Source organism: Dromiciops gliroides, chromosome 3 (assembly GCF_019393635.1).
Source record: "Dromiciops gliroides isolate mDroGli1 chromosome 3, mDroGli1.pri, whole genome shotgun sequence".
Taxonomy (NCBI): domain Eukaryota; kingdom Metazoa; phylum Chordata; class Mammalia; order Microbiotheria; family Microbiotheriidae; genus Dromiciops; species Dromiciops gliroides.
In genome coordinates, this window is record NC_057863.1 from 601,112,877 (window position 1) to 601,134,458 (window position 21,582).

Sequence of the window (21,582 nt, forward strand, 5' to 3'; positions counted from 1 at the left end):
TTTTTTACCTGTTCATTCTGCTTTGAAATGATTTTGTTAGGGCAAGATAAATGTGTTTTCCTCTCAATAGTCTTCATAGGGGCCTGCAGGCCTTGTCTAAGCTTATCTTGACCATTACAGAGTAGTCTGTGTTGAAATCTTCATCTTCTTGAGTTAATAATTGGTGCTTATAAACTATTAAACTGAATGTGTATTTATTTTGTCTGCTTCATACATTTGAATCAGAATAGCTTTCTTTTATTTCTTTCAGAAGTAGTATAGGCAGTGGCTCAGTGGATAGTGCACTAGGCCTGGAGTCAGGAAGACCTGAGTTCAGATCCAGGCTCAGATTCTTACTAGGAGTGTGAGTGACCCTGAGCAAGTCACTTAACTTCTGTCTGCCTCAATTTCCCCTATCTAAAATGGGGATAATAATAGCACCTGTCTTCTAGGACTGTTGGGAGGATCAAATGAGATCATATTTGAAAAGTGCTCAGTAAATGCAGTGCCTGGCACATAGTGGACACTTAATACATCCCTTCCTTCCCTCCCTTCTTTATCTTTGTCAGAATGCATTATCATTGTTAAATTATTTGTTTCTCATTATGTCAGATTTCAGTCAATATTCCAAGTTGCTGCTCTCAAAGTTACTGAGGGCCCACAGTCATGATGCCCAAAGGATTTTTAAAAACAGTGGCATATTACTGGTTTGGGGCACTTTCCTTTTGATAATCCTCTTGCTCATTACTTGGTTCTATCTGAAGACATATGTGCTCAAGGCTATTTTTGTGATACAGAAAGGGTTCTCAAAGTCTTAGTGCAGATTTGAGCTTGGTCCAATGGGCTTGTTTAGAGGAATTAAATATTATGGGTAACCAGGTAATTTCTTGAGATGATTAGATTTGTAAGAATTAGTATTTTCCTTATTGCATTTTATGTGAGTGATTTGAGAGAATACAGTTTTGACTAATTCTGGCATTTGAAATATTTATAGATTTTTCGATGCTTTGAAGTTTGAGGCATCTAGTTTCTGTCTTCTATATCTAGACTAATGGCTAATAAAGATTTTGCCATTCTTGTTTAGTTTGAGGGGAGCTTCACCCATATTAGAAAGGTGAAAATGTAGAGAGAGTGGATTTGGCCCATGATCTCATTTTTTATAATCCATATCTTTGTAGACATATGCTCTAGTATCCCAAGAAATGCTAGTTTAGATAAAGAGCAGTTTCCCACATTTCAAAGTTCTGGCAATGATGACACACTTGCCCTCACTGAGAATATAGTTTGGTGATGAAAACCTTGCTATATGTACTGAGCCAGATGGAATGCTTGAAGCAATTTTTCTTCATGCAAACAGAAAATGTGAACTCCCCACATTATCTTTTTTTTTTTTTTTTTTTAGTGAGGCAGTTGGGGTTAAGTGACTTGCCCAGGGTCACACAGCTAGCAAGTGTCAAGTGTCTGAGGCCGGATTTGAACTCAGGTACTCCTGAATCCAGGGCCGGTGCTTTAACCACTGCGCCATCTAGCTGCCCCCCACATTATCTTTTTATGAGTATTGCCAGTGTTTTTATGTCTTAGATAAATTCCTTTCAGATCTCTTGACCTCTGTTTCTTCACTGATATAATATGAGGAGGTTAGACTGCATGTCAGCAAGTCAGTCAGCATGCATACATTACATGCTTACGATGTTCCCAGTGCCTGTGTATACAAAAAAAGGGAAAAGCACAGTCCCTGCCCTCAAGGAACACACAGTCTAATGGAGGAGACAACAGAGAAATATTTAAATAGATTGTTTAAAACTGCACTAAAACTTCTGGTACAACAACCTGTCTGTTTTATAAATGCAAGTTACTCTTAGGAGTAAGTCACTAGTAGAAGATAAGTCTAAGAGTAGGGAAAAATCCTCTTGCCAAAAGTGGGATTTGATTAGTCTTCAGGGAAGCTGAGGCATCAGTGAAAATGAAAAGCATTCCACATGTGGGGGAGAGCCATTGAAAATACATGGATTCAGAATATATGACCTCATAAAATCCAGCTGAAATACTTAGTGGTTCTTGGATTGTATAAAGGAATTGTAGGGTACCTAGGGAGGAGGGACCCTAAATTATTGGCAAGCCTTACGTGTTTTGTACAATCCTGTGTCTCATGTAAAGTAAAATATCTGCAGTTTTTAAAAGTAGGAGAGAAATGTAGTTTCTGCCTTGTCTTTGGTTGTATGCCTGAGAATTGCATCCCTAACTTTCTGGGGCCATCCAGAATTTCATGGCCATTTGCTCACTTGTAGAGATACAACCTGCAAACTCTGAGTCTCTGCTTTGGGCTTGTTTTATCTTGCTGTCAGGGGTTTCTCTTGTTCCTCTGCTGTTAATGAACATCACAACCCTTGGAAGCCAGGAAACTCCTTCAGCAATGTTTTGTGTTTGGCTTGGCCATCAAGTCTGATTCTCGTTCTATTACTTAAATTGGTGATGGCTTTAGGTCAGGTGTGAGGGACTTAATTCAAGAAGGATTTTTTTGTTCCTTTTTTTTTTTTTTTTTTTGCGGGGCAATGAGGGTCAAGTGACTTGCCCAGGGTCACACAGCTATTATCAAGTGTCTAAGGTCAGATTTGAACTCAGGTCCTTCTGAATCCAGGTGCCGGTGCTTTATCCACTGTGCCACCTAGCTGCCCCCTATTACATTTTAAAATAAAGTTTTATTGTATTAAAAAAGTCAAAACCCTTCTTAGTTCCCTGCCTCTGCATTATTTAGGTTCGACCTTCACAAAAGTGACCACCATTGATGTGTGGAATGCCTCATCAGCTTCTTATGCTAGAGCAAATGAGCGGCATGTCTTCATTTTTTGCTTTACAGAAGCTGATGGATAAATTTGCATGTTACATTCTTTACCATTCCTACCCATCCAATCTCCTTCCACTTTATTCTCTTCTGTGTAGTAGGATCCAGTTATACTGGACTACTTGCAATTCTTTTCAGATGATACTCCTTTTGAGTATGTGCCTTCTCACTGCCTCTCCTTGTGTCCTAAATGCTCTTATTGCTCACCTATGTTTCCAAGTTTTACCAAAAATTTAGTTTATAAGCAAACCACACTCTAAATCAGAAGAGAATAGAAAGGAGAGATTAATAGAAAAAGCCCATCATCAGTGATGAGTCAAGAATATGAGATGAATAATGGAGTGGATTCTGACCTCTTTATTCATAGATTACATATGTTTTGCTAACTCCCTCTTTTTCTACTCTTTTATAAAAAAGAGTAGAGTGTTACTAAACAGAGGAAAAAGTACAAGAGAAAAAGATGGAGGGTATCATAAAATCCTAACTTTGAGCATAAATGGGATGCATTCACCTATAAAACAGAAGATAGCTTAGTGGAACAGAAAACACTATCTAAGAATTTAGTGTTTATCAGAAACTAAAAAGAACATTACCCAAGAAATAAAATAAGCAACTGAAGCATAAAAATAACTAAGTTAAAATGAGGGATTGAAGCACATTTAAGTGTGTCCTTCACCTGAACTGAAGGATGCCCATTATCACCACTGCTGGACACAGTGCAAGGCACACTGGCTTTAGCAATAAGATAAGAAAGCAAATTCATGGTAGATAGGTATTGTTTAAGAAGAAACCAAATTATCATTTTTTTTTTTTGCAGAGAATACCAGAGTCAAGTAGAAAGATTATCACAATTTAGTCAAATAGGAAAATTGGCAAAATAGTGTTAACCAGCATGGTTTCAGATAAGTACAGTAAATATCGATATGATGAAAAGACAAGCAGGTGCTTTATAGACACCATTAAAAAATCAGTATCAGTAACCTCTTCTCTCCTCCCTCCCCCCAATATATCTAAATGCTTTAAGAGAAAGTTAATTAAATTGCCAGTGAAAAAAGAAGCAATAAAACTAAAATATCAGGGCACCTCATTTCCGACCTAGAAAAATCTAGCCAAAAGATAAACAAGAATGCATATAAGGATCTGATTCAAACTTCAGGAAAATTACAGATAATAGATCTCTCTTGATTACTGAGTGGGAACAGAAAGGAGCTACTCACTTCACAGCTAGGCATGACACCTTTACAGACATTGATCATTTATCTCACAAAAAAATGTAGAAAAATACATACTAAATACAGTATTTACTGATCACAATGCTATAAAAATTATATTCAAGAAAATGCCTTTGAACAAATATTTAAAATCTAATTATATATTCAATTACTTAGTGAGTCAAAGAATAAATTAGAGAAATGATAGGAAATTCAATTAAAGTACACATTGAGACAACATACCAAAACTTGGGATGCATCTAAAGCAGATTTAGGGCAAAATGGCTCCCTCTATACTCTTTCATTAGCAAAAAGAAAGCATAAACAAATTGGCAAAGAAGTTAAGAAAACCTAGGACAATGACAAATCAAAATGCCTCAACTAAACAAAATGGAAAGTCTAAAAATTAAAAGATTAAAAGTTTTTAATTGATAAATGAAACTAGATGCTTTTAAAGAAAAAACAAATCAAAGCTAGTCTGACTTTTAAAAAAATTTTTAAAAGAGGAAAGTAAAATTTTTGTATCAAAGAAAAAAGCAAGGGGAATTAAAAGAAACTATCTGTGGGGACAGTTGGGTGATACAGTGGATAAAGCACTGGACCTGGATTCAGGAGGACCTGAGTTCAAATCCAGCCTCAGACACTTGATACTCACTAGCTGTGTGATGCTGGGTATTGCGACATGCCGCCGGGGGGGGGGGGGGGGGCCCAACAACCAAACAACCGACAAAAACAATTGTCAGAATTGGATGACATGGGTGAATATTTTTAAATTATAAAATAACCAGATTAATGAAAGTGGAAGAATATTTAACGGACACAATTAAAACAAAATGTAATTAACCATGTCTTTCTTTGTGTCACTGGGTGCTTAGCACCGGGCCTGACACGTTGTAGATACTTATCAGTGGTTACTGACTTTTCCTGTCAGGTCCTCTTCCAGAAGCTCTGACAAGAACTTAGTAAAGTGCAAAGTAATCCTAGAACCTCCAAGTCCATGGGGGACTTCAAAGCCAGTTTTGTCCAACTCATGGCTTCTCATAGATGATAGATTCCACTTGCTGAGTTGTAAACTTGTTCTGCTTGTAATTCCTAATATTGTTTTTTCCTAATTCAAACTTAATTTACTTTTCTTTACCATTTTAGGGCCTGCTGTGGTCCCTCACCAGTATTATGGAGTTACGCCCTGGGGAGTCTATCCTGCCAGTCTTTTCCAACAGCAAGCTGCCGCTGCCGCTGCAGCAAGTAATTCAGCTAACCAGCAGACCACTCAGCAAACTCAGCAAGGGCAGCAGCAGGTATATGCCTGTCTCTGTTGGGCTTCAATAAGAGCGTGAATACCTAAAGACATCATTTTGGTCATTGTGCAAATTCAAGGGGATATTTTTTACAGAGAAGAAAAATGCATGATGTGAATCCACAGAAGTCAGCTGTTCCCTTTCCAAGTCTTCCATCTCTTAGCCACTTTTATTTGTATGGCTTAGTAACAGAAGTTGTCCTGATCAACTCCCAGTATCTCACTCAAAGAACTAAACAAATTGCATCTAACTTTTAAGTACATCATACATGTTTGTGCTTGTTACACTTCACAGAAAAGACTTTAGCTGCAAATATTCTATTCTTCATTGTACATGTTGATACCTTAAACTGTCCATTGACAGTACTGTCAGTGACACATTGTGTTCTTCATTCACTCTCTTCTGCACCAGCTATCCTGCTCCCTGGCTCTGTGTTTTCTGAGCCATAGTGTTCTCCTTTGTAAAATGAGAAAGAACCACAGAGCCTCCAAAGTTTTTCTTACTTCCTGTCATACTTATACTTCATAGCATCCCAGATTGCAGGAGTTACACAAATCTTGCATTTCTTAGTCTTTCCTTCCTTCCTTAATAGTTTTCTAGCAATTACATGTGTTAACTACAGATAATCTCTTAGATATTCTTTATTGATATTATTTTGTTCTCCATCCCCTGTGTTTGTCCCATTCCCAGACAACTATCATAGGTTTTTTTTTTTTAAGGAAGAAGGAAAAAAAAATGAATAACATATATCTGTGCACCGTAAGAAATCTGTCATTATATGCAGAGTTCTACACCTGTTATTACCCTTACCCCTGCAAATTCATGATAATCTGCATCAAGAAAATAATGTTATGTTTATCTTTTTTTTAAAGTGAGGCAACTGGGGTTAAGTGACTTGCCCAGGGTCACACAGCTAGTCAGTGTTAAGTGTCTGAGGTCAGATTTGAACTCAGGTACTCCAGGGCCAGTGCTCTATCCACTGCGCCACCTAGCTGCCTCATGTTATGATTATCTTAACCATTTTTTCTATTAAATTTAAGCGTTATATGATTATCTTTCAAAAAATAATTAGTGAAAAAAAGAATTTTACAGAATTTAGAATGCTTTATGTATCTGATATTTACATGTTGTTATACTCTTTTTTGTGGGACGTGGGGGGCAATGAGGGTTAAGTGACTTGTCCAGGGTAACACAGCTAGTCAAGTGTCTGAGGTAGAATTTGAACTCAGGTCCTCCTGAATCAAGGGCCAATGCTTTATCCACTGTGCCACCTAGCTGCCCCCCTGATATTTACATGTGAGTTCTTGAAATAAATGAAGACCTTGGTACATGTATTGTTTTCAAAACACTGCTGTATTCTTTAGGTACTTAGTAGCTACAGTTCTACCCTAAGGTGATCTGCAGTAGCAAATCCACTTAGGCAAGCTTTCAGGCAGTCAATGACCTTTCAGCAAAAGCTGTTCACAAATGGCAAAGTGTGAGCTGATTCCTGGTTGCTGAGAAGCAATGTAAAAACATGGAGGCTGTCCAGGCCTTTTTAAATAGTACAGCTGCCATTTGATAGAAGACTTCATTTTATGCTGTGCTGTGTGTGGGTGTGTGGGTGCGTTGTGTGGGTGTGGGTGTGTGTAGTTTTCCCTTCTGACCTGTTGTGTGGCCACAAGCCTGGAGCATCTCATGGCAGAAGAGAACCTCAGGGACCTGTCTAGTACAAGTCTCCTTAAGTGGCAGATGAGGAGGAAACTGATTATTATAGTGATGACATTAGTGGCCCTCATTTACAGAGCTAGAACTCACTTGTCTTGGGTTGGTGTCCTGCCTCTGTGTGTGTGTGTGTGTGTGTGTGTGTGTGTGTGTGTGTGTGTATTTTAAACTGGATCTACTTACATCACTATCAATTAATATTTCTTCCTGTGTTTATCTGCATTCCGTATAATTATCATTTACCTCTGGGTTGTCTCAGTCCTGATATTGGGTTATAAGACAACTGGGATATATAGAAGCCAAAACCTGCATCTTGAGTCTGAATTTTGTTGGTATTGCTAACTGTTATTGTTTTTACATTTTTTTTTAAATTAAAAAAAAATACCTTCTTCTGTGGCCTTGCTGTAGTTTCTGCCTTATTTACTAGTTATTTTGTCAGAACATTGGAAGAACTGGGCATTTTCTAGGCATTTTCTGATATTGAATAGCCCTTGGGTTATTTTTATGAGATAATGGGGGTGTAGTTGAAAGCATTCTCAGCTCTGCTATTTAGGTTCTTACATAGGTTTAGTGCCGATTAGTTTCTTCATTTCTAAAATTAATGCCTTGGACTCACTAACCAATAATGTCCTATCAGGGTCCGCTTATGGTCAAATGGTCCATTTCATTGCATTCATAGAACATAATTTATTCAGTCATTCTACAATTGATGGGCACCCACTTTGTTTCCAGTTTTTTCTATCACACTGTTGACCAGTGTAGACATTTATTGATATTTTTTCAAATTAAACATAACACTAGGAGATAGTGAAGTTCCATATGTAGTTGATATTTATATACTTCGATTATCCTATTTAAAAATGACAGATAAGAGTTTAATGAATATGAAGAGAAGCTGGAAGTAGAGGAGGCCTGTGGAAATAGGAAAATATGCAATGGCAATTCTAATCATTTAACCACAAGGCTCATTATTCCTTCTAATCAGGACCTAGTTGTATATCGTACCAGTCTTTTGATTATTGATCTTTTGAGGTTATGTTCCTAGTGGTGGAACAGCACAACATCCTGGTACCACAGTAATGGACATTTCAGTTATTTATTCAGAAAAAAAATCTCAGTTGATTTCCAGAACTGTCGAACTAATTCACAGCTCCTCCCTGCAGTGTGGCAGGGTTACCTTCAGCATTGACTGTTCACAGCTTTTGTCATCATTGCCAGTTTGCATTTGTATAAGGTAAAACTTCAAAAACAAGAAAAATGTACATTTGAAAATATGATTTTCTGGCGCTTTCTTTCCTAGGCTTATCTAAAAGGCTGCCTCCTTGAAGAAATGAGTATTTCAGTATTCTTTTGTTAGTGTGCTACTCAGACCTATTGGGGGAGGAAGAGCACATTGAGATGCCCTGTGTGCCCGCCATCCTCTTCCTTTTACAGAGAAGTGGAAAGGCCAGGGAGTATTTGTTCTAACTCAGGACATTTCTGTGGAATCACCGTGGCCACATAGCTTTCTGGCAAGAGCTCTTCCTGTGGAGTTAGAGGACCCAGGTTTGAATGGTTCTTGGAGCTGTTCCCTATGCCACACCATGTGAGTAGTAGACAATGAACAAGCTCCTCCAAACACACTCTTAAGGAGGCTTCAGAGAAGTACTTGGTTGGCTCTTAGCTTGAGTTTTCCCTCATCCCTCTCATTCCCTGAAATTTACTTGTTGGTGTGCTCTTATTAGCTTGTGTATGCTTAGCACTAATGTACATGTGGTGTCTTTAGAGAATACCTCGAGTGCCTCATTTATTTATTGCTGAACACACTTGCAGTTGTCACCACTTTCTGTCAATACTGCTTTCTGGTAGACTTACTGTCAATAAGCATTCAAGTTCTGAAATCCCCTCCCCAAAATCCTAATTGTAAACATATATTGCTCTAAGAAGCTACTTGAGATGTTTAGCTGCCCCAGTGATGTGGGTGGATCCTGCAGATTCCATTTGAGCTTTGTTATATTTACAGACTGAAAAAGGGAATGGTTAGAAACAATTCCACGCTTTCTTCAAATTGGTGAATTTTCTAACCCTCTGCACATTGTGTAAATTTAATATTTTTATCTTTGCTCTCTATTATTCCATCAGGCTTTATTTAACATGTGGATTTCAGGCGTAAAGGCCTTTTCTGAATAAGAATATTTATTTTTGATCTTCCTAATTATATGAGGAAGCATTAGATATTTATTAACAATAGAGTCTAAACCAGCGGTTCTTCTGCCCTCATGAAATTAACTTTTTTTAATCCAATAAACAAAATAAAGAAATACTTTTCTTTTGAAAAGTATGATTCAAAATAATTGATTTCTTTATAATTTTATGAATTTTAGCACGTTTTTCTGAGAAGGGGTTTGCAGGCTTTAAGAGCCTGCCATAGATGTATCCATGATACAAAAGGGTCAAGAACTCCTCAACTATATTACAACACAATTTGTCCTTTGAACTGGGATTTCAGAGACAGATAAAATGAGAAAGCATATATCAAATATTGTCTGTATCAGGGACTATGTCAAGTGCTGAGAATTCAAGTACAATTAAAAACAAGACAGTTCTACCCTTTAATTCTAAGGGGGAGGGTGTAGGGGGTGAGGAGAGAAAAACTCGTGCAAAAGGAGCCAGAAAGGAGAGTGGAAGGTGTGCAATTCTAGAGGGTCAGGAGTGGAGTGTGTGGTGAAGTAAGCAAGGATAGCTTGGACACTTCCTGAAGCAGTGGCTCTCAGCCATCACAGGAGGGTGTATCTCAGAGAATGAAGCCTATTAGGTTTGCTGTAGGTTTATGAGATATATGTTAGTAGGCAGAAAAATACCAAAGGGCTAGCAGGCCGTTGGCCCAGTTAGATCTGGTGAGCTCATTTCAGGCCTGTTAAACCATGAAAAAGAATGAAGCTATATAGATAATAGATAACATACCTCCCTTTCCCCCAGTTTATGTTTATTTATATATATATATATATATATATATATATATATATATATATATATATATATATATATTGTGGGGGGGACAAAGGGGGTTAAGTGACTTGCCCGGGGTGCCACAGCTAGTAAGTGTCTGAGGCCGGGTGTGAACTCAGGTACTCCTGAATCCAGGGCCTGTGCTCTATCCACTGGGCCACCTAGCTGCCCCCTCCCCAGTTTACTTTTAATGGTTTCAAAATTTAGAATGAGAACTTAATTTCTTTTTGTTGTTTTTATTTCCCTTTCATTTTCCTCCCAGCAAGTCATCCTTATTTAGCAAGACTAACAAACTCATGAGTCAAGTGATGTTCTATGAATTCTTCCCCATCAGCCCTCTTGCTTTTTCTTGGGGGTGGAGGGAAGGGTTGTACAGCCTTTCATTAATAACTAAAATCGATTCATTGTTTATTTATTTTTTTTTAAGTGAGGCAATTGGGGTTAAGTGACTTGCCTAGGGTCACACAGCTAGTAAATGTTAAGTGTCTGAGGCTGGATTTGAACTCAGGTCCTCCTGACTCCAGGGCCGGTGCTCTATCCACTGTGCCACCTAGCCGCCCCTAAAATCGATTCATTATTAAAGATTTTTCATTACTTTCTTTTTGCTTACAATTTGCAACAGCATTCTAAAAGCAAGTACTTGTTTTGAAAATAAGAATTTGTTCCAATGCAATGACATATTAGGGAACAGTTTAGACAAATTGAGGCCCACTAATGCTTGATTTCATCCCTGAGAAAGAGGGAGAAAAGAAAACTGTACCCAGGCTCCAACTCACCTCCACAAGGAAACTTACAGGTCCTTTTTTAAGGTAATATGCATCTTGTAGTTCAGTAAGAATTGTGTCAAAGGAGGGCTGGGTTCCTCTCTTCCCCAGGAACACTTGCCTCTTGTAGCCTGGCCCTGTGGAATCTGGGCCATTTGGTGAACAGCAGCCATTAGTTAGGGTGGAAGTTATATATTCACCATTTTAACATGTATCAACACTACCCTACTATTTTTATGTGGGTTGTGGGTTTGTTTGTTTTTTTTTTTTATAGGCCCCTGATGACGTTTTTGACTGCTGTGCTTCTGCCTCCATTTTCCCACAAGCCTATTGGTTCTTGTACGGTTTTGCATATTGAAGTAATTTTGTAGAAAGTTATAGCAGAACTAGTTTTAGGTGAGGGTAAATGTTGAAACATGCTAAGTGTTTGGCAGGTTGCATTTAAAAGGTCATCTGCCACTATGGCTTTATATCCACCATTATGTTTTGTTTTGTTTTAAAGTAAGGCAATTGGGGTCAAGTGACTTGCCCAGGGTCACACAGCTAGTGTGTGTTAAGTGTCTGAGGCTGGATTTGAACTCAGGTACTCCTGAATCCAGGGCCAGCGCTTTAACCACTGTGCCATCTAGCTGCCCCTCCCCACCATTACTTTTTAAAATCGTAAACTACCTTGATACCAGCTTTCCTTCCACTGACCTAAATAAATGAGATCAAATATTATAATTAATAGAAATTAAGGAAGGTCTACACTTTGAGCAAGAAGAAAAGAAAGGTCCATTGATTTTGAGGTTTTAGTATCTTGAAAGATCCAGAACTGTACGGACATGTGCAACATGTCATTCCTGAGTATTCAGATATGCCTAACTTCTCCAGCTCTATTACTTGCTCAGCTTTTGCTAATTTCTATACACTAGGTTAACTGGGCATACTTTTAAAAAGTAAAGTTCATAATGCATTTCAGTCTTATAGAACTTTATAATAGCTTTTAAATGCAATGTAATGTATATCCTCATGCCCATTGTATCTAACTTCCACAGATCTCTAAATATCCCTTGGTGAGTCATCATAGTAACTAAAACAGAATCTCTGATGCCAAAGGCAGAAATGGGATGAAACCATAATGGTAAACTCATCCTTATGGCTTTCTATCACTTTAGAGCTAGGAAGAAATGATGTTTCTCTTTATCTGTTTATTCACATTCTTCCACATTTTCCATAAACCTTTTGACTAATATGAAGGTCATTCAAGGGTATATATTGTGGGTGTTTATCTTTAATCCTGTCAAGTCTCATCTTAACTATCCACATATCTACCTCTTTGTATCATCTATCTCTATACCCACCTATCCATCTGTCTCTCTTTCTATCTCCATTTACACTGGAAAGTGCTCATAGAGGTGGTAACACATGTGATGAAAATTCTCCAGGTAATGGGTAGGTCCACTTTTTTTTAATTTTTTTTGTTTTAATGAGGCAATTGGGGTTAAGTGACTTGCCCAGGGTCACACAGCTAGTTAAGTATTAAGTGCCTGAGGCCGGATTTGAACTCAGGTACTCCTGACTCCAGGGCCCATGCTCTATCCACTTCGCCACCTAGCTGCCCCGATCTACTTGTTTTAAATATGCTTGGGCAGCACAAGACCCATCTTAAGTATATCCTGTGTGTGAGACAATAATGGGTCCAACGGGTCCTTTTGTGAAAAGCCAATTTTTTAGTTGTGCATTCACTTGAGGAGCTGAGGCTGTGTAGAAGCTGTCAGTGTGACTGGCTTACCAATTGACCACTTGGACATCTGGGGCCTATGCTGCCTATGATGCATGAGTGTGAATGGAGAGGAGCCTGGAACGTGGCCCAGCACATCAGCAGCTGGCTATGCATAAGAGATCGGTCAAACCTTGGATGTGGGGACAGTGTGGCCAGAGTAGAGCATTTGGACAGTCCCTGCACAAGCCTGGGATTCCTACTTTTCTTCGTATTTCACACAAAACCTTAGAGCAGTATTATTTCGGGAGGTTGGTCACAGCTTAGTTCTTTTACATAACATTTTAAACAGAAAGGAGCCTTAAAAATAATCTGTTCCAGTCTCCTTATTTTATTGATCAAGGAACTGAGGGCCAGTGACACCTGTCCATGGGCAGCTCTACTGCTGCTCACCCATGTAGGCCCACGTGTTCTCTTCTTCCAAGCCTGTCTTTTCAGAATGGTTGGACAAATCGCTAGTTCCACAGATCTACCCTTTTCCTGGGTATAGCTTGGTAAATCAGACTCCCTGATATTTCCTAGCTGCTGTCGTTATTTTGAATGAAATTTTTCTTTCTGGTAGATCATTTTTTGGTAATACAGAGGAATGCTGATCATTTTTGTGGGTTTGTTTTATATCTTACACCTTTGCTGAATTATGATTTCACTTGATTTTCTAGTTAATTCTTTATTGTGTAGCTGCAGTTTGTTTGCTTTATTTCACTGTATATCATGAGCTGTTCAAGTCACATCTGATAAGATGTTTTTGGATTAGTTGATCCATCAGAAATGAGAAAAACAGTATGAAAAATGTATTTCAATTTGGTCATTTAAATGGTCATGTTGGATATTTACATGTTTTCCAGCTCTTTGTAAATTCTAGTAATGCTGCCTTGTTAGTTGTTAGAGGCAACTAACTAGGAGACACAGTGGATTGGGAGGAGAGGGCCTGAACCTAGAGTCGGGAGTACCTGAATTCAAATCCAGCCTCAGATACTTCCTAGCTGTTTGACCCTGTGCAAGTCACTTAACCTCCATCTGCCTCAGTTTCCTCAACTGTAAAATGGGAATAATAACACCTCCCCAGAGAGTTGTTGCATGGATGAGATGAAATTTATAAAGTGCTTAGAGCAGTCCTTGGTATATAAAAGGCGCCAGATAAATGCTCATTACCTTCCCCGTATATTTTTTACTCCCCTTTTGTTCACTTTTAGGATAGAATTACAGGAATTGTGATTTATCCTTTCTTATGACTTAGGAATCTTATTCACTTGTAGATTGCCTTTTAAAAAGATTTACCATGATTGTCCCAGTAGTGTGTCAGTGCTTCTTTTCTTTCCCATTCTTCTCAGTTTGCATATTTTAATCACTGAGGATAAAAAAAATTATGTTATATTTTGGAAGGTTTTGGCCATTTAACCTCTGGGGCAGTGGATTTATTGGGGCTCTACCATACATGGAGCACTGCCTTTAGGTGCTAAGGGGAGGGATTTAGATCAGTCTTTACATCCTAATATGGGGATGAGATATGGACAGTGATGAACAGTCTCCAAGCATAGCAGACAAAGTTCTTGGCAGGGAGGGTGGGCAAAAATGGAAGCATGCCATTACCTATTTGGGGGGTGTTGCTTAGGTCAGAGAAAAACCTCATGGGGGAGGCAATGGCTTTTGTGTTGGGCTTTAGAAGAATGTTGGAAAGGAACAAGTCAGGGAAAGGCGGGGAGTAGGGAGAGGATATATAGGAGGCAGAGGGGTTATACCATGAACAATTTAACCAGGAAAAGCACCTCTTTAGAGAACAAAAGGAATCCAGAGTTTAGCTGCATCATAGCATATTTGAGGACTTAGGGATGAGAAGGTTAACTAAGTAATTTTAAATATTCAATTATTTTTTTAGTTTGTACATGGACAGGTAGTACATTGTGGTTAGTAGATTGAGTTCAAGCCCTGAAGCCAGGAAGATGTGATATGAGCTATGGGATCCTGGGCTAATCTCAGAGCTTTAGGCATAAAAGACTTGACTAGGGAGGACTGGGGTATGAGGCAACTGGGTGATGGGAGTGCTTGGAGTGGTAGGCTGGGAGTTAGGAAGACCCAGATTCAGCTTCAAAAACTTGTGATCTATGTGACCCTGGGCAAGTCACTTTATTTCTCATTCTCTCATCTCTAAAATGTGTGTACTAATAGCAACTACTTCCCCGGGTTGTTAGAATAAGATAGAGAATATTTGTAAGTTGCTTTGAGAATTTTAAAGTGCCATATAATTATCAGTAGTTGTTTTTATTATATCATCACTGTCATCTTTTATATTCTGTTTTTCCATCTGTCCTTTGGCCTTGTCCTGGTTTTGTTGTTTTTGGGTTGTGTGGGTGCGTGCTTGTGTGTGTGTGTGTGTGTGTGTGTATAAAAATTTTTAATGTCTTTTCCCCCCTTTTTAAACATTACTCTATTTTCTCCCAATATCCTTTCCCCTTATACAGACATATAATATGATATTCCATATAATGAGTAACATACTTTTAAAAATAAAAAGGTTTTTGAGTTACAACTTTTATCTCTTTTCCCCTCTTCTCCCCTTTCCCTGAGGCGGTAAGCAATCAGATGTAGATTATACATGTGCAAAATAATATACTTCTTAAAGATAAATAAGTAGTAGATACTATCTGATGAATGCATTGGAAAAAATCTTTTATGAATGGAGGTCTGTCCCATCTGCCTAGTCAACATAAATGAGTACATTTTCTCTGCCTTGTTCCTAGGTTCTTCGTGGAGGTGCCAGCCAACGTCCTTTGACCCCAAATCAGAACCAGCAAGGTCAGCAAACTGATCCCCTTGTGGCAGCTGCTGCAGTAAACTCTGCTCTTGCATTTGGGCAGGGCTTGGCCGCAGGGATGCCAGGTATGGCTTCATTTGTCTTCTCTTAGTAGTCACACGAGATAGCTTGGTCAGCGACTTTCAGCAACAGGTGGTTGGTCCACTGAAATCATTGAAGACTGGCTAGGATGACACACTTGCCCTCACTGAGACAATTCATTGATGAGAGCTCATCATTGGTTCTGAGCCAGTCTTAACTTCCCTTTGCTTTTTCAACTTTGGTTCTCTTGCTGTCTTTAGCTTCCTAGTTTGTTCTTACCTCACATCAGAGTCAGGACTTGTGGTTCATTTAAACTGTTTATATTAGTACTAGCATTCTTGTAAGGGCTTCCTTCTAAAACAAATGGTTTCCTTCATGTGGGCGCCAGTAGGAAAAAGTGCATTCGTACTTTGGTTTGACAGACTCTTGCTTTTCCTGACATCCCTCAGAATTGTTGGTAGAGGTGTATACAGGACTTAAGAATCAGAATTGTCTGGGGAAGGTTTTCCCCACTCTGCTATGTACAGACTATAATTTAATCCCCTTTGGATAAAGGGGGCTCCCTAGAGAGATAATTGGAATGGGAGTCATCAAAAATGGCTGTCCATGTATGAATACGTCACCACACTTAGTGATCCAGCCTTAGTTGGAACAGGACAAGGCTAACTTACTGTTAAAAGTGGCTAACGCACAGTGTTAATTATTTTCCCAAACTGGTCTAAGTAATAATATACCTCTTGCTGGGCCCAAGGGATTCTCACTTATGCTATTGTATTTCTAGATCAGTCACTTTTAGACCATGTTCTTTAACAGAAAGCATCAATGACTTCCCGTCCATGATGTTTTTTCACATGCATATGGTCAATTTTTAGCCTTAACTCTTGATATAGTCAGTAAAAATATATTGATGAATAAACTTTTGAGTATAGTACTGTATCCTCATAATTTTGCATCTTTAATTATCTAGGCATCTGTATGTGACTGAGGGGGGGTGTGTGTGTGTCGCACATTGCTGGTGCTTTCTCTATATTTAGGATTGATCTGTTGATGTCCCTGCCTCCTCAGGGTATCCTGTCTTGGCACCAGCTGCTTATTATGACCAAACAGGGGCCCTTGTTGTCAATGCTGGGGCTAGGAATGGTCTGGGAGCTCCTGTGCGCCTTGTAGCCCCCGCCCCCGTCATCATCAGCTCCTCAGCAGCACAAGCAGGTAAGTTTCTTTTATCTCCTTACAAGGCTCTAATAAAGCACTTGTAATTAAAAGCACTGCTTTAATAAAAAGAGATGGTAGTGGGGAGTCTTGGCTAGTGTTTTTTCCTTAGACCGTTTAGAAGTAACCTCATTGTGAAGCACCACCACCTTTGGCATTGATCTCTTTTGTGTGTGAGATTCAAGGAGGTTCAGAGATGGCAGATGCTCTGTTCTTACTATTTTGAAGCTGAATCTGTTCTTACTATTTGGTATTTATTTATTGGTATTTACGGTCGTACTTAACACGGGAAGTTGGATCACAGTATTAATATCATATAGTAACGGTTGTGGATATCCAAAGTTTCTCATTTTGTATAAATTAATGTTTTCAAAAGCCATGTCTTTGTGGGGTAAGTAAAGGGGGAGTTTTGATTTAGCCTTTCTCTGTCCGAGTAGGAATGCTTATTGTTACTCCCATAATAAGTTCAAAGGACAGATAATTCTCTAGTGAGCATAACTGGGAGTGTTGTGTAATTTAAGATTCTAAATGTGGATTCTAATCTGTTCCCCCAGTTTTGGGGGAAACTGACTAAAAATCACTGATAAAACGAGTTTAGGTTTTTAAGGGTTTATTGGAAAATAGAAAGAAAAAGATTGAGAACAGAATTCTAACAGCCTGGCATTCCTATCTTTCCTCAAATTTCCTGTGAAGTCCTGTGCCGCCACCACCATCAAGTCAGGAAGCCAAAAAGCTCCAGCGCTCTCTGCGCAGGCTCCCTTTCCTCCTTCCTGTCTCCTCCCAGACCATAGGAGGCTCCTCAAGTTGATTGGCTGGTAGCCTTGATAGACAGCACCCATGAGCAAACGTCATTTCCTGACGCCAAGGAAAAGCCACAATGCCTCTGAGGCATTTTCCTCATGGTGGAGCTTTCCCACAGCAAGTCTCCAGTAGGTGGCGTCATTCCAATCATTACAGTATAGTTGAGAATAGCATGCTGCTGTATAGAGTCTCTAAGCTAACTTTTATTTGGGGGTTTTCTACTCCCGAGTCTTTAAAAATGGGAGAGGCTACATTTTGCAGAGTTAGGGAACAAGGCAATTTCATAGGTTCTCAGAGACAGGTGGTCGAATTTGGGCTCAAGAGTTGCAGTGGATCCAGGACGGCAGGTGATCCAACCTTTACTTGAATATGAATTTTGTCTGCAAAAGTTCGGATAAGTAGTGCTCCAGCTTCCGCATAGAGACGTGACTTCACTATTTTCTGAGATAGCTTATTTTGCTTTTGGACAGTTAAGTTTCTGCTTAATGAACAGTCGTTTGCTTTTTTCACTTAAATGTATACCCCTTCTTCCTTCTTCCAGCCATTAGATTGAAGGAGAATCTATAAGACTGAAAAGAGGCAAACACAGATGGATTAGGAAGGCATTTGACTAGAGGGAGGGGTTTGGATTCAGAAGGCTGAGATTTAAATTGTGGCTTGGTGACACTTCTCTTTGGGTTTCACTTACCCCATCCATAAAATAGGGCATTGGATTAGATGAGCTCTAAAGTCCTGTTTTCGTTCTAAGTGTATGATTTTGTCCTTGTTTATGCATTAGATTCTGAACTGAGACAATTCCATTTCTTTTTAATTGGTATCTAAGGGAGAGAAAAGTTATTTGAAAATAAGACCCTCTTCCTCTAATCCACCGTGTTTGACTTTCTTCTTTGTAGCTGTTGCAGCCGCTGCAGCCTCTGCCAATGGTGCAGCCGGTGGTCTTGCAGGCACCACAAATGGACCATTCCGCCCATTAGGAACCCAGCAGCCTCAGCCCCAGCCCCAGCAGCAGCCCAACAACAACTTGGCCTCCAGTTCATTTTATGGCAACAACTCACTGAGCAGCAACTCACAGAGTAGTTCCCTCTTTTCTCAGGGCTCTGCCCAGCCTGCCAACACTTCACTTGGATTTGGGAGCAGCAGCTCTCTTGGAGCCACTCTGGGATCCGCCCTTGGAGGATTTGGAACTGCAGGTAGCAATCATGCTCGAGCTGCCTTTAGATTGAAGGTCATGTTCTGGTCTTGATGATGGAGCCCTGGCAGTATTGCATGAGCCTATCTTGATCAAAGCCACTGAGAGCTTGACCTGACGAGCAAAGAAAGCCCGATATACCCAGCCACTCACTCTGAAATATGACACATCTTCTTCCCTGGTCGTAAAGATAGGACTTTGTCTCAGGTTACCTGGACAAGTGGTGCAGTGTATTAGTGTCTGACTTGGAACTAGGAAGTCCTGGGTTCAAATCCAGCTTCAGATGGTTACTAGCTAAGTGTGACACTGGGCAAATCACTTAAACTCTCTCAACCTCACTCTCCTTATCTTTAAAATAAGGATAATACTAGTAGCTACCTCACAGGGTTGTGGTAAGGATTACACAAATGAGATAACATGGAAACCACTTTTCAAAGCTTGAAGGGTTATAGAAAAGCTAGCTGCTGCTGCTACTGTTGCTGCTGCTGCTATTGCTACTACTACTACTACTACTACCACCACCACCACCACCACTACTACTACTACTACTACTACCACTGCTGCTATTACTATCTCTTATGCCCATTTAGTTGTTTCTTTCTAGACAATAGAACAGTTAGAGATTATAGGAAAAAGGTGCCTTTCTAAATAGTAGAATGGATTGAGGAAGACCCAAACTAGCTGAGCAGCACATTATCTGGAAGGGCTTTGACAGTGAGGAATGGGCCTTGGATTCTTATTTCATAGGTGACAGGTTGCTCTTCTGGCAAATTGGAAGGAGTGTTGACACTGAGGTGCTTATAATTTCATGGGATTGGGGAAAGTGGGAAGAAGGAAGATAAAACCACTTGGGTGAGATGTGTTGTGATCATTGGGAATGCCGAGGAAGAGGGAGTTGGTAATGTCTGGGATGAAGTATCTTTAAGTGATAAAGAGCCCATCATGTGATTGTGTAGCGATCAGAGAGTCTACTTCCTGAACTGCTTATCACAGCTACCCCCATTGTGCAGTGTTTTTCAATATTGCCCAATCATCCTATGAAGGGCAGTGCCATTGCTGGGTAGAATCTCCAAAAGGCTGGGCCTGGCCTTCCCCCTCTTCAGTGGTGTTTTCCTCCTTTGAGTCCATATTTGTCTGTGAGGGTTTTCTCTTTCCACCATACAACACAGGCCTGCTTCAAGGCAGTCTGTTTCATGGGAATATGGTGTTTTGAGCAGCCACCTCGGGGTCAGCTCTGCTTTCTCTTGGCATTCCATACTACTCTTTATGCCGTCCCTGGTGACAGGTGGGCCGAGGGTGTAGAAGGGGAGGACCCAGAGCAGGTTGTGATGTATCATGTTTGAGAAGCATGTCATTGGCTTTGTTCTTAAAGCCCCAGGGCTGCTCTAATATACATTGTTTCAATTCTATTTTAGTGGCAAACTCAAATACTGGTAGTGGCTCCCGCCGAGACTCCCTGACTGGCAGCAGTGACCTATATAAGAGAACATCCAGCAGTTTGACCCCCATTGGACACAGTTTTTATAATGGCCTTGGCTTTTCTTCCTCTCCTGGACCTGTTGGAATGCCTCTCCCTAGTCAGGGGCCAGGGCATTCCCAGACACCACCTCCTTCTCTCTCTTCACACGGATCTTCTTCAAGTCTGAACCTGGGTAAGAGCTGTTATTAGCCCTATCTTGTTCTCTTGCACATCTCAGAAATACTTTGCAGGTGCAATTAATAGTCACTTGATTCCATAAGAGGGTCAGCTCTATACCTGTAGACTTGGCCCTGTTGCTGTATACTTTGGGTTCCTGATTATTTCTAATTTGTATCTAGTATCAGAATTTGATACTGGAGTTTATAGGTTTGGGAAGTGCAGTAGCAGAAATGATCTCCATTGTTCTTTAAAGCCTCACACTGTCTAATGCAAATGTCTCATCTGGCGACTCTACGGCTAACAAGCTTGAGAGGAATCGGTAGGGCTCCCATTGTCAGCCTGCTCTCTTTACTTGAGAAGTGTCTTTGCTTCTTCTAGCTCTTACCATACAAATGGTTGAAGGATACTTTTGTGGCTCACAAATTGGTTTTTAGCAAGGTGGCACAGTGAACAGAGAGCGCTGGGCCTGGAGTCAGGAAGACCTGAACTGAAGTCTGCCCTCAGACACTTGCCAGTTGTGTGACCTGGGATAAGTCACTTAGCCTCAACTGTAAGGTGATGCTGATGATAATATCATCTCCTTCCCAGGGTTGTAAGGTTCGAATAAGATAGTGTTTGTAAAGAGCCTGGCACACAGCAAGTGTTTTATACATGCTTGTTTCCTTCTTTGTGTATCTCCCCATTTCATCATAGGGTCGTTGAAGCTTACATGGGGGTGGTTCATAAAACAAAGAGTTAGGAGACCAAATGAAAAAGTCTTTAAAGTGGAACCCCCTAACATTGGGTCAGGATTGATATCTGGATTTCTGACAATTTATGAAATCTCTAGGGAAAAAATGTGACTTCTCAGCATGCTAGAGATAAAGAATACTTCTTTAGGCTTGAAAGAAGTTTAGGGTGAGTAAAAGTAGTAATGAGTAATAATAACATTGAGCATTTCTAAGTTCTTTAAAGGCTTAATAAGGTTTGCAAAGAACTTTACAAAAATTATCATTTCATCCTCACAACCACCCTGTAGAGTAGGTGCTACTTGAGGCAAACAGCATTAAGTGACTTGCCCGGGGTCACACAGCTAGTAAGTGTCTGAGGACAAATTTGAACTGCGGTCTTCCTGGTTCTAGTCTAGTACCATATCACTGCACCACCTAGGTTCCATCAAATAGTTCTACAAAATACCTTCTCTCCTGTGAGACATTCTGATTCACATGGTGGAGTGTCAAGTTGTGGAGCTAATTTTATTTTGAGCTATTTGGGCACTCTGCACGGTCCACTAACCAGCACAGATGGTAGCTCTTCATTGCTTTCTCATCCTGTGGGATTTTTGGTCATTTTCTTCTACTCATCCTCCATAGAGGGATTGCTT

The 21,582-nt window shown here is 39.9% G+C and overlaps 1 protein-coding gene and 2 non-coding genes across 14 annotated transcripts in view; all 3 read left to right on the plus strand.

Annotated features, from left to right (window-relative positions):
* PUM1 (pumilio RNA binding family member 1) overlaps nucleotides 1-21,582 on the plus strand; it is a 178,510-nt gene that overhangs the window by 120,439 nt on the left and 36,489 nt on the right. For 9 of the 12 annotated variants that reach the window (XM_043992834.1, XM_043992836.1, XM_043992837.1 and 6 more), the window contains 5 exons: nucleotides 5,179-5,330; nucleotides 15,287-15,425; nucleotides 16,447-16,590; nucleotides 18,285-18,581; nucleotides 19,996-20,232. In XM_043992834.1, the coding sequence (XP_043848769.1) occupies nucleotides 5,179-5,330; nucleotides 15,287-15,425; nucleotides 16,447-16,590; nucleotides 18,285-18,581; nucleotides 19,996-20,232 (969 nt within the window). The remainder of the gene's footprint in view (nucleotides 1-5,178; nucleotides 5,331-15,286; nucleotides 15,426-16,446; nucleotides 16,591-18,284; nucleotides 18,582-19,995; nucleotides 20,233-21,582) is intronic. The other 3 variants (XM_043992840.1, XM_043992841.1, XM_043992842.1) reach the window with 1 other exon arrangement.
* On the plus strand, nucleotides 1,223-1,300 carry LOC122752358. The gene has a single exon (XR_006356111.1). It is a non-coding gene; the product is annotated as a small nucleolar RNA SNORD103/SNORD85 (small nucleolar RNA).
* LOC122752359 lies at nucleotides 15,520-15,593 on the plus strand. Its single transcript, XR_006356112.1, has one exon. It is a non-coding gene; the product is annotated as a small nucleolar RNA SNORD103/SNORD85 (small nucleolar RNA).